The sequence below is a fragment of the Myotis myotis genome, unplaced genomic scaffold, assembly GCF_014108235.1.
Source record: "Myotis myotis isolate mMyoMyo1 unplaced genomic scaffold, mMyoMyo1.p scaffold_m19_p_17, whole genome shotgun sequence".
Lineage (NCBI taxonomy): Eukaryota > Metazoa > Chordata > Mammalia > Chiroptera > Vespertilionidae > Myotis > Myotis myotis.
In genome coordinates this window covers 19,576,079-19,589,749 of record NW_023416321.1, presented here as the reverse complement: position 1 = coordinate 19,589,749, position 13,671 = coordinate 19,576,079, and the positions used below count along the sequence as shown (strand labels likewise).

Sequence of the window (13,671 nt, the reverse complement as noted above, 5' to 3'; positions counted from 1 at the left end):
ATATTACTAAAAAACATTAATGTTAGTTAAGCATATTCTTGAGAGGATAGTCTTCTGGCTGGTGGACCACAGTGATGTTTTTGGGTCTTCTGGAATTAGTGTCAATTCAGAACCAGTATCTAGTAATTCTTGAAAAGTCTTTATTTTATTTTCCCTATTGCACAGTTCCCCTGATAAAAGGTCATAGTCCTTTTGAAGGAAGGCTGGGAGAAAGACTAACTCTAAATTTTTGGCATTGTAGTGGAATTGGAATCTTTCCTCAATGAGACCAGTCATTCAAAGGGTTCTGGGTCTGTCAGCTTACTCAGATATTAGGATTGATTAAGGGGTCGCAGCTCTTTCTTTTTAAGGATGCAAATTAGGCTTTTGTTCACTTGACCTAGAACTATGTACAGATCAAGTAAGAATTGAGTAGATGGTCCATCTATTTCACTGCTGGGAACACTATGATCAACTAGACAGTGTGGTGTGTGTCTGGGAGTCAGACTGTTCTAATTGCTGATTTGACTTTACTATAGTGTGAAAAAGTGATGCTAGTAAGGACTAAAAAGTTTATTGAGACCCTTAGTTTTAATTTTCCATTAGGTCTAGACCAGTGGTTCTCAACCTTCCTAATGCTGTGACCCTTTAATACAGTTCCTCATGTTGTGGTGACCCCCAACCATAAAATTATTTTCGTTGCTACTTCATAACTGTAATTTTGCTACTGTTATGAATCGTAATGTAAATATCTGATATGCAGGATGTATTTTCATTGTTACAAATTGAACATAATGAAAGCATAGTGATTAATCACAAAAACAATAGGTAATTATATATATGTGTTTTCCAATGGTCTTAGGCGACCCCTGTGAAAGGGTCGTTCAACCCCCAAAGGGGTCGAGACCCACAGGTTAAGAACCGCTGGTCTAGACCTTAATGGAGTATCTTTACTTTCTCAGGTAGTTGGACTCTTATCAGCTGTGCTCCTTTATACTTAATCAAGTTCAACTTCTGTCCACTGTTCTCAGTCCCTTTTAAAATGCCTATTTAGTCCAAAGAGGAAATGAAGACTTTAGAAACTCAATGAATGTTGATATTTAAACTTTTATAGGAGTGAAAGATTAACCTTTGGCCCCTACTTCTACAAGTTTTTTTTAGTTTATACGAGTTTAATTCATGTGCTAAAGGCTGATTGTCAACATTTGTATCTTTTTTTTTTTTTTAATATATTTTATTGATTTTTTGCAGAGAGGAAGGGAGAGAGATAGAGTTAGAAACATCGATCAGCTGCCTCCCGCACATCTCCCACTGGGGATGTGCCCGCAACCCAGGCACATGCCCTTGACCGGAATCGAACCCGGGACCCTTCAGTCCGCAGGCCGACGCTCTATCCACTGAGCCAAACCGGTTTCGGCAACATTTGTATCTTAACCTCAGTTTTCATGGTTTTATAAATTATCCACAAAATTTTCTTTAGGCTTGTAACTGAAGTATTTGTTTAAGTCCTTCAAAAGTGCATTTTGAGTAAATTAAAAGCATGTTTTACTTTGTGTTTGGAAACCATACATTTTTAAAAACAAGAAACTTGACTGTTGTCTATTTTTAATTTTTATTATTTTTTAACATTATTATTATTACTAGGGGCCCAGTGCATGAATTCATGCACCTTGAAAGGAACTGTGGGCTGGTGAGGCTGTGGTGGGCACAGGGGTGGGTCTTGGTCCATCCTCCACGGCCCTGCCCGGCCCCTCCCACCAGGGCCCCCTGGTCCCCTCCCTGCCGGCAGCCCTGCTCCCTCCATCGCCGCTGCTCCCACGCACTGACGGGTACCAGCTCCACTTGCACCCGCTAATGGTGCGGAGAGATTGGGGCTGGTCCTTAGCAGCGGGTGTGAGCAGTGGCTGGTGCCCCAATCGCCCCTCAGGAGCAGGGAGAGGTGGAGACGCCCTGAGGGGCGATCGGGGCTGGCAACCGCCACTCACATCTGCTGACGGCGCTAAGCAATCAGGGCCAGCGCCAGGAGCTGGCAATGGGTGCGAGTGGGGCTGGCACTGGCTGCAGGTTCGAGCTCCGAGCGGGACTGCAGCACGCGGGAGCAAAGAATTTTCAGTAACCACCATAGGCTCGCCCCAATGACAGCGACTGGCACTCTGCCTTGATCTGGCACCTCCGCTCACCTGCTCCACCATCCTGCCGCAACCGATGCCCATCATGTTCCACACTCTGCGGCCAGCTGCCTACACCCGCCATGATCCGTGCACGCCCCCGGTGGTTAGCATATGTCATAGCAACCAGTTGTTCGGGTGTTCTGCCATTCAGTCTATTTGTATAGTAGGGTTTTATATATATAGGTTATTTTAATTTTTTATTTCAGAGCAGAAGGGAGAGGGAGAGAGAGATAGAAACATCAGTGATGAGAGAGAATCATTGATTGGCTGCCTCCTGCATACCCCTACTAGGGAATGAGCCTGCAACCCAGGCATGTGCTCTTAACTGGAATCGAACCCGGGACCCTTCAGTCCACAGACAGATGCTCTATCCACTGAGGCAAACCAGCAAGGGCTGTTCTCTATTTTTCAAATGGTCCATTTGGTTTTTTACTTTAAAAAGTCATTAATAGCCTGGCCAGCGTGGCTAAGTGGTTGAGGGTCAACCTAACCCTAACCCTAACCCTGACTCCCCCCGTCACATATATGGGTCATATTTTCCTGTTTCTTTGCATGCCTCATGAGTTGTTTGTTGGAAACTGGTCATTTTAAATGATACATTGCAGCAACTCTGGGTACTGATTTCTCATCCCATCCCTTGGGGCTTGTTATTGTTATTTGCTTGTTTGTTTAGTGACTTGCTGGATTATTTTAGTAAAGTCTGTTGTACCACCCCATCTCCCTAGCAATACGCCTCTGGTGGTGTTCCTTAGGGAGGCACAGTTTTAGGTATGCCTATAGTCACCCTGCGATGACTTACTGGTAGGGCTCTCCTTCCTTGACCAACCCAGCTGTTAAATTCCCCTAATTGCCCATATTACTCTATTATTTTCAACAATGCCTCGAGGCATAAATTCCTTTACAAACTAATCCAATCAAATTGGGGTTCCATGAAGGAAGGGAGAGTTTTTGAGTCAATGTTTGCTATGTGTTCTCTCCCCCAGAGAACTCTTTCCAGCAGTCTTATTCCCTGGTTTTCTCCTACAAACTCTCTGGCCTATAGTCTATCTAGGCTGTATCTTATAAAACCTTGATATAATGGACTAATTTGATAAAACGGACTAATTCAGGTGAGGGGGGTATCCATTAAAGCTGAAAGTCTGTTATATAATAATAGGTTCTCCACAGTAGGTTTTCTGAATGCATATGTTAAAAAATTGACAAATTACTTTACCTGTTTTTACTTATGTAGATACATTTTTGTGATTAAAATTAAGTATCTATGAAAAGTTTAACTTCACAGACAAGTTTTCTATATGTGTTACAGTAATTTTATTTATTTTTAAAATATATTTTTATTAATTTCAGAGAGGAAGGGAGAGGGGGAGAGAGAGAAAAACATAGTGATGAGAGAGAATCACTGATCGGCTGCCTCCTGCATCCCCCACACTGGGGATCAAGCTGGCAACCTGGGCATGTACCCTGACGGAATCAAACCGTGATTGACACTCTACCACTGAGCCATGTTGACAGTAATTTTAAATTTATAGTGAATGGGTCTAGTAAATGTGTGCATTCACTAGTTACTGAAAATAAACAAATGCACACAGCTGGGGCATGGCTTAGTGGATGGGGGAACATTGACCAGCATGTGTTAAAACTGAAGCAGAAAGTCATGCCATGCTACAACAGAAGCATCCGGTACAGTGTGATCACTTGCTAATCGTTTGCTGAATGAGAACGAGTGGTGACTTGGATTTAAATATCTATATATATAAAAGGCTAATATGCTAAGTGTCTGTCCGGGTAATGATGTCACATAGCAACGCTCGGCTTCCTTTCCCTAGCGACGACTAGCCTCCTTGCAGTTTCTTCAGCCCAGGAACATGACTTGGTTTATAGCCAGGTGGAAACATTTCACACTTTAACTAAATGTCTGTGAAGCGTTTTCCTGTGCCTCATCTCATTTGATCCTCACAGAAGTCCTGGAGTAGGTAGATAGGAGACTTGGTGGAATCCTATTTTCTTTTCATTAGCCGGAAAATGGAGATTTAGAAAGTTTAGAAACTTGGACCCCACTGAAGAAGTAAGAAATGGTGGACCTTGAAAATGACTTCAGGTTTTCTCACTGCGCAGAATATAGTCAAACACTGCTGCAGTTATTTTACCCTTCGTTCTCCCTGCGTGATCTACAATAATAATCTGCTTCATGTTGATACATACTGCTGTGCTGCTGACAATTACCTGAAAGAGAAGTTGGGGTGTTTCACTGGGCTGGAAAAAGTTTAGCTACATCAGAAAGCATTTCTAATTAAGCAAGTTTATTCTGTATATATAAAAGGCTAAGTTGACTTGTGCATGCATGATACATATAAAGCTCTCGCTGGCGCCAGTCGCACACATGTGTTTCGATCTGTCATTGTCGATCGTGAATTTGGTTGACACTTACAGAGAGAAGGCGAATAGCAATATTAAAATATTTCTTCTAATTAATTTCAATGTGCACAAATTTGTGCACCGTGTCACTAGTGTAGACTATAATTGTAGATATGTAATATTTATGTTGGCAAAATTACTAGTGTTTTTTCCAACATATGGCCAATTCACTAAAATTTGTTAAAAATGACAGTAAATTAATAACAAAAAAATATCCTGTTCATTCAATTATAAGTAAATCTTGGTTAAAAGCATTTAGACATTAACAGGGTGGTCATTTTCACATACTACATACAGACTGGAAATTTTGTCCATTAAATCTGAAGTCTCTTTATCGAGGTCCACATATTGAGAGTTTACTGTAATCTCCTTTCAGTCGCCTGTTACTACCACCACTGTTCTTGTCCACACTCTTGGCAAGAGATTTGGTATTATGGGTTCCAGCTTTTACCCCTAGGCCAAATACCTGAGCCAGGGTTCTGGAGGTGGGGATGGGGAGAGTGGTGAACTTTTCTGTGAAAGACCTCCTTGCTCTAGGAGCTGAGCCCTGGAGGGGGCAGGAGATGGGTGTGTGTGGCACAGCTGCTTGTCTCTCCTCACCCAGGAAGAAAGCTCTTGGACTGAGAGCTGAGGAAAGAGGGAGTCCTGTGTTATGAAGGCAGCAGTCTGGAGTCTTGCTGAAATGGGAGTAAGAAGGGGAGGGAGTGGTCTTATTTCAAATACCGTAACTTTTCACCTTTCAGACTGAATTGTCATAGAATTTATTGAATAGTTGTTTCTTTATTTGCTGTTTGCCCTTAGGGATCATTTCCAGAAGCTTTGAGTAGTTGTTTTTTTTAAATAGTCTGCACCCGTTTCACTGAGGAGTGGGCTAGCCGAGCTCCTCTTGCTATTAGGCTCTGAGAAGTCGATCTCTTGTGACCGTGTGTTTTTGAACTAGCAGTCATGCCTCCTTAAAGCATGGCTCAGAAAAGCATTTTGTTCAGTACGGTTCTGACCACTCCTTCATAAGGAACCTTTAACATATTAACATCTCAACTTTCAGATATCTGTATGAAGAAGCTGAGAGAATTGATTTCTCCTGCTTATTTTTCTTAAAGAATGAATTCACGACATGTACTCAGAGAAAACCTGCACACAAGTACAGCGTTTTATAAAGGAATTGAAAATAGTAGTTAGAGAATTTTAACATGAGGGTACTGTAGTTGAGTTCTTTTCAAGTTGACTTAGAGACATTGTAGTTACCCATTGGCTTCTAAGTCAGGTGACTTAGACATCAAAATCAACAGGTTTCTTCCTCACTTTTGCTGTTATCTTAAATTAGTTTCTTTTAATTCTTTTTTTTTGTCTTTCAGGGGCCACTTAATAGCGAGTCTTCAAACCAGAGCTTGTGCAGTGTGGGGTCCTTGAGTGATAAAGAAGTAGAGGTAAGAAGCCAGATCTGTTACAGAACTTTTCATATTCCCAGTTTCAGTCTGGGATAAAAGATAATATAACTCCAGGGGTGCTGTTAAGGTGTGTGCTGTTTCAGTTGTGTGCTCTTTGAGTCTGTATTTTTTAATTTTAATTTTTTCCTTTTTATTGAATTTATTGGGGTGACACTGACAAAATTATACAAGTTTCAGGTACACAATTCCACAACACTGTATTATCTGTACACTGTACTATGAGTCCACCACCCCAAGTCAAGTCTCCTTCACCATTTATTCCCCCTATATCCTCTTCCACCTCCCTCACCCCTTGTGTCTGTATTTCTTTTAAATTTTTGCTTAGTTGCCATCAATAAAGGTCAAAAATTTGCAGTTGTATCTGAATTAGTTTAGATGCCCTTGAATTTTAATGCTTGTTAGTACACAGATGTGTGGGTCAGTATAGCAATGTAGCCTGGCCAACTTTAATAATAGAATTTGAAGAATTTTTTTTTTTTTTTTGGCAAAAAACCCAGCTGCATGGATGTGGGTCCAAGTCTGCAGCTACCTATTTTGCATTTTGACAGAACTTTCAATAAATTAGAGCCAGTTGATTGATTATGCAGGTCTATCCTTTTTGGAAAAAGAATTGGATTTAAGCTCTTATAAAGTAGATAGCAGCTGTTAGGATATTTTGGCAAGCCTACAGTATGCTAGATATTTGTACTACATTTGTGCTTTATAAAAATATCTTATTTAGGCTTTGCAGCAACTCTGATTTACAGACGAGTAGATAGAAGCTCTGATATTTTAAGCAGTTTGCCAAGAATTGTATAGATGATGTGGTTCCAGACCTTATACTTTCCATGACCCTGCTCTAAGAGCAGGACACTGATTTACGACTTGTCTGTACCAGTTAAATCTCCTTATAAATTTGATATTTTGTATATACTCTCATACTCTCTAATTTTCATAACCTGAAAAATTTGACACAATGCTAATTGTGATTTATATGGTATTTAACAGACTCCTGAGAAAAAACAGAATGACCAGAGAAACCGGAAAAGAAAAGCTGAACCATATGAAACTAGCCAAGGTAGTAATAATTTCACACCAATAAAAATAGTAAACTCTTATGTACTGTACTTAGATAGAATTTTCCATCTCACACTAGGTAATTCATTTGTATGCAGGGATTCCTAACAAAGGAGATGTTGTACCTTAAGGGAATATCATGATGTTTATTATAGACTTGCCACTTGATATACACTTGATAATACAGTGTCAGTTCTTTGGGGACTCATGTTTTTCCTGTTGTAAGTTAACGATCTTCTGGCCACAGGTTTTTTTCTTCAGGCCAAACATCTATTGTACAGAAAAGAGGTTATACTGGAGCTTCAACTATGCATTAGATCAGTGATTTGTTAATAATAGGTGCTCAGAAATGGTTTTATTTACCTGGCTGTCCTTTCCACCTACTCTTTTTCCATATCAATTATTTAGTTGGACACTGGCACTCAGTGGAATAAATCTATAGATGTGACAGTTCTAATGCCAAATATCTTTATATAAAGAAAGAATAAATGGTTTGGCTCTCCCCCTCCACTCTCCTTTGCCTCCTGTAATAGAAGTCCCAGCCTATTTGCATTTTTCTTGTTTTTTTAATCTACTAATTTTTTACTTTTGGGATGAGAGGGGGAATTCTCCCAAAATGACAAGGTCACAAAGTCTTGTGAAATAGAATAAACCCTTTACTTTAAATGAGTTTGTTTTGAATTCTTTGTTCTCTTAGTTGGGGGTATGGGTTATAGATTACTTTTATTTTGATTCACAGTTGTGACATAAAAGTGAATTTATAAAGAAAGATTAACAAATCTTAAAGGGAAGCAAGCTGTGATAAGGTCTTTCACTGCTTATTCAGTCTTTATATAGAGGAAGCTCCCTGTCCTTATGAGCTAGGTATTTTGGCTCATTTGTCAAAAGTAAAACCAGCACTTGAATTGATAACAATGTATGCAGTTATTGAGTACATAGTACATTTTAGTGCTTGATAGTTTACCTGTGTGTTATTGAAAAAACTATACTTACTTTGGTTTCATTTTCAGGGAAAGGCACACCTAGGGGACATAAAATTAGTGATTACTTTGAGGTAAGTTAAATTTTGGGGGGAAGAGAAGTCTATTTTTAAATAAAATTTTGCTTCATTTAAGGCTTTAGAAAGCAATATTTTTCCTTCACTATGCTTTCCTGCCCTTCCCATCTTCATCAGTCTTATGCCATCCGATTTCTCTCTATAAGAGGAAACTGCTGCTGGCTTTCTGAATTTAAATTTGATTATGATGTATCTTGTCTGTGATGATATAAAAATTCACAAATGAGGTGATTTTTTTATTGGCCAGACTAGGTTTCATGTCTTACAAAGATTGAAGTTGAGTAACTTGGACTCTTCTCTTTAGTCCAGTGGGACATGTAGTGTGCTCACTGACCCATCGTCAGTGGTTACTAAAGAAGACACTAGCATCCACTAGACCACTGTATTTCTGCTTCATGTATTTTGTGACAAGAAGGGAAAACATTCTTCTCATATTTTTCAAAACCATTTCTAGCCATGTTTTCTTGGTACATTTCTGCTGGAGTTCCTTCTTAAAAATCTCACAGAAAATATAGCAAAATTTGACTTACATGGCATTTTCTTTCTAGAATAAGATGTATTGACTTAGAGGGTCCATATATAATTAAGACCTGTTTGTGTATTAATCTTTTACTCTCCTTATCTGAAGCATAGTACTGTTTTGAATTATTCATATCCATTTTTCCCTGTTGGCCAGTTTGCTGGGGGAAGCGGGCCAGGAACCAGCCCTGGCAGAAGTGTTCCACCAGTTGCACGATCCTCACCGCAACATTCCTTATCCAATCCCTTACCGGTAAGCATTCACCTGGAGAAATTTGACACCTGTTGCAGGAGACAAACCCAGGAACACTCAAGCAAAATTTCTCTTAAATTAATCACTCAAGGGGAATGAGGCAGTAAGGAGAAAAGTTCATAATATTACCTCTGAATCAGTCACTTCGATTCAAATCTGTATATAGTAAATTAACATTTTACAAGAGCTAACTCTGTTCTCAGTATAATAAATTCCTTCTAAGCCTACAGCTCAGTGTTCTGTCAAGGAAATGGTTTCCTATCCAAACAGTAGTTTTTTTATCCTTGACAAACTTTTATGTTCCTATAAATATATTTAAAAAAAATTTTGGTCAGCTCCTGGCATTTTAATTATTTTCAAGTCCTAATCAGTGACATAGTAGAGGAGCTAATGCTGTACAAATTTGAGATAGGTTTGTTTCCTGCCTTGAATCTGAAGGTCTTAAAAACATTATAGCCAAGTTAGTGGCTCTCAACCCGGGGATCGTTTTGCTCCTCAGTGGACATTTGCCAACGTTGGCATAATTTTTAGTCACAACTAGGGGCAGAGGGAGGTACCATTGGCATTTAGTGGGCAGAGACCCGGGATGCTGGTAAACATCCCACAATGCACAGGACAGGCCCCCACAGCTTACTGAATTTTCACGAACTATACTAGCACAAGAAATGGAAATTATTACCAGCCTCCCAGAAACCTCCCTTATGCTCCCTTGCAGTTATTAGACCTCTTCCTGCCATCTAGAATAGCTACTATCCTGACTTCTAACAGCATAGATGAGTTTTTCCTGTTTTTGTACTGTGTATAAAAGGAATCATACAGTATACTCTCTTGTGTCTGGCATCCTTTTTTCAGTATTACTTTTGTGAGATTCATCCATATTGTTATGTGTTATTGTAGATCATTCATCATAATTGGTGTATAGTGTAGTTTTAATACATTTTAATTTATTTATAAGTTATATGTTTTAATTTTTAACTATATGATTTATCTATTGCCCATCTTCTCCCACTGGAATGTTCATCCCATGAGAGCAAGGGCTTGGTTTTGTTTTGTTTACTGTTATTTTCATTTATCACAGTACTTACTACTTTACATAAAGGTATAATTATTTTAATTATTTCTCTTACTTGATATGGAATATCTTGGCAAGATAATACCTTGTTCAATTTTCAGTCTTTAACACCCCAAAACAGTGTTTGGCACACAGTGGGTATTCAAGATCTTGAAACAGAAGAATAGATGGATAAAGAATTGCTTTAGTGCCCTGGCCCATATGGCTCAGTTGGTTGGAATGTCATCCGTGCACTAAGGTGTCACAGGTTCAATTCCCGGTTGGGGCACATACCCAGGTTGCGGGTTTGACCCATGGTTAGGGCTAGTACCGGGAGGCAACGAACTGATGTTTCTCTCTCACATTGATGTTTCTCCCTCCCCCTCCCTTCCCCCTCCCCTCTTCCTTTCTCCCCCTCTAAAATCAATAAAAAAACATATCCTTGGATAAGCATTGAAAAAAAAGAATTACTTTAGCTCCCCACCCACCCCCCCAGTAGTTTTTTTGTATTTTTTAATTTAAGCAAAAGTACATAAAACAGCCCTAGCTGGCTTGGCTCGGTGGATAGAGGGTCGGCCTGTGGACTGAGGGGTCCTGGGTTCGATTCCAGTCAAGGGCACATACCTCAGTTGCAGGCTCCTGGCCCTGGTCGGGCATGCGGAAGGAAACGAATCGATGTGTCTTTCTCACATCGGTGTTTCTCTCTGTCTCTTTCTTTCCCTTCCACTCTTTCTAAAAATCAATGGAAAAATTGCACATATCCTCGGGTGCGGATTAAAAAAAAAAGTACATAAAATAGCATTTTAATGCAAGAGTTGGTAAACTGTAGCCTACAGCTGGCAAGCTAAGAATGAGTTAGGTTTTTAAAGGGTTACAGAGACAAAGAAGAATATATGGTAGAGAGAGTATATGGCTTGAAAAGCCTAAAATATTTGTCTGGTTTTTCACAAAAAATGCTTACAGGAAATCACTATAAAGTTAACTTCATGTAATTGTTAGTTAGGTCAAGAAATAAACTATTTCCAGCTTCCTAGAAACTTGTATGTGCTCTTCCCCGATCACAACCCCCCCCCCCCCCCGCCACACACACACACACACACACACACACACACACACACTAGAAACAACTGCTATTTTAATTTTTGTGATTATTTGCTATTCCTTACGGTTTGATCATCCATGTACACATCCCTAAACAAAATAGTTTAACTTTGTCACTAAGTCAGTTTTGTTAATCATGATGTGTTTTGTTTTTTATTTTATTTGGGGGGAGGGCAGGTCATAGTACTATGTGCTTTTATTATTTTTTTCTCCATCATCTTGGCTGGAACCCTTAACCATGATATTTTTAAAAAAATATATTTTATTGATTTTTTACAGAGAGGAAGGGAGAGGGATAGAGAGTTAGAAACATCGATGGGAGAGAAACATCGATCAGCTGCCTCTTGCACATTTCCCACTGGGGATGTGCCCGCAACCAAGGTACATGCCCTTGGCTGGAATCGAACCTGGGGTCTTTCAGTCCACAGGCTGATGCTCCATCCACTGAGCCAAACCAGTCAGGGCCTTAACCATGATATTTAATCAGTGTTTAAATCTTTTGTGTTCTGATTCTATCAGTTAGGCTCTTTGTTCTATCAGTTACTATCTATCACGTCTTTCATAATTTGAGGAGTTGTCTGTTTCTTCCTATATTTAAAATTTTGCTCTGTGTATTAAGTGCCTTTATTCAATTCTTGTGATTTTTTTGCTCTAATGCAGTTTATGTGATATTTAGTATAACCAAACCATTGTATGCTATAAGCATTTTATACTGTCAACTTGTCATTATTATGTTTTCAGTGTATTTGACAATATCATATAGTTGAAATTTTCCTTTATTCTAAAAATCTTTTTAACTTCAACATTTATCCTAAATACATTTAATGTTCTCTATTTATCCTACCTGTTGTGTAGTTTTTAAATGTTTATAGGCCTTTTTCTTTCTTGCTTTCATTTGGATTGATTTTTTTTTTAAATCATTTCAATTATTTCTTTTCTAGTAGCTTGATCCTATTTGGTGTTTCTCTTAGAAATGACCACATATGTCTTTAATATGGCAAAGTTTCATGTTACTAGTAACTAACTTTACTCTCCTCCCAAATAAATGAGTACCTCAGAACATTAACTCAATTTACCTGCTACTCACTTGGTGATGGTGGTATGTTTTTATTTTGCCTTTTTTTAGCCTTGTAAAACATTATCATTTTATACTGTCACTTTTTTTTTCAATCTTTCTTTGTACTTCTTTCCTTTTGACTTCCTATACCTTCCACCTAAGGTCATTTCCTTCTGCCCAAATTGCTCCTTTAGTATTCTTTTTTTATCTGCTGGAGGTTAAGTTAACTCTAGGTTTTTGTTTGCTTAGATAACTTTACTATCCCCTTATTCTTGAAAGATGTTTTTGCTGTCTATGTTTCTATACTGGCACTTAAAAAAATTTTTTTTTAGTTTATCATTATCTTCTGGCTCCATTGCTATTGTTGAGAAAATAGCATTCATTTACTTATTTATTTGAAAGTATTTGCTCTTTTTTTCCCTGGCTGCTTTTGAAATATGTGGTGTTCTTCAGTTTCACTATGATGCATCCTTTTATTTTGCTTGCTTTTGATTTATTGGGCTTCTGGTATCTGTGGGTTGGTGTCTTGTAATATTTCTCAAAAATTATTAGCCATTGTCTCCAAATATTATCTCTGTTCTCTTTTTTATCCTCCTATGAAATTCCAATTAATGACATGTTAAACTGTCTTACTTTGTCCCCATGCCCCTTAGCTTCTTTTTCTATTTTCTTTTGGTCTCTGTGTGCTACATTTTGGATAGTTTCTTGCTTTTCCGTTTCCAGATTCTCTGTTTTGTTGTATCTGATTTGCTATGAATCCCAGTGAATTCTTAGTTTTTGTTCATATACTGGGTAGGGCCAAAGTAGATTTATAGTTACACAAAAACACAGTTTTTAATAATAATCATAACCTGCATTTTTGTAATAATCATAACCTGCATTTTTTTTTTTTTACATATGAATTACTTTAAATCTGCTTTTGCCTCATGTTATATTTCCCTGCAGGTATTTCAAAGCCTGTCTTTTTTTTTTAATCTAATAGACCAGGGGTCCTCAAACTACAGCCTGCGGGCCACATGCAAATACAAATATTGTATTTGTTCCCGTTTTGTATTTTTACTTCAAAATAAGATATGTGCAGTGTGCACAGGAATTTGTTCATAGTTTTTTTTTTTCTGGCCTTCCAATCGTCTGAGGGACAGTGAACTGGCCCCCTGTTTAAAAAGTTTGAGGACCCCTGTAATAGACAGTTATTTTATAATCTGTATCTGATAATTTCAGTATTTGAAATTTTTATAAATCTGTTTCTGCTGTCTCTTGTTTTTCCTAGTTGTTGCCTGGGGCTTCATTTCTTTCTTTAAAAATATTTATTGATTTTTAGAAAGAGAAGAAGGGAGAGAGACATCTATATGAAAGACTGACAAATCTCAAAGGGGAAGGGGGTGTGCCGAAGAGACTAATCAAAGATTTTATATGCATACTAGAGGCCCAGTGTACGAATTCATGCACCAGTGGGGTCCCTCGGCCTGGCCTGCAGGATCAGGCCAAAACCAGCTCTCCAACATCCCCTGAGGGGTCCCAGATTGCAAGAGGTGCAGGCCAGGCCGAGGGACCCCACCGGTGC

The 13,671-nt window shown here is 38.7% G+C and overlaps 1 protein-coding gene across 10 annotated transcripts in view; it reads left to right on the top strand.

Annotated features, from left to right (window-relative positions):
• Positions 1–13,671, top strand: part of TLK2 (tousled like kinase 2) — an 84,888-nt gene that overhangs the window by 15,815 nt on the left and 55,402 nt on the right. For 8 of the 10 annotated variants that reach the window (XM_036340077.1, XM_036340075.1, XM_036340074.1 and 5 more), the window contains 4 exons: positions 5,921–5,992; positions 7,001–7,070; positions 8,080–8,123; positions 8,803–8,898. In XM_036340077.1, coding sequence (XP_036195970.1) covers positions 5,921–5,992; positions 7,001–7,070; positions 8,080–8,123; positions 8,803–8,898 — 282 coding nt within the window. The remainder of the gene's footprint in view (positions 1–5,920; positions 5,993–7,000; positions 7,071–8,079; positions 8,124–8,802; positions 8,899–13,671) is intronic. The other 2 variants (XM_036340082.1, XM_036340079.1) reach the window with 1 other exon arrangement.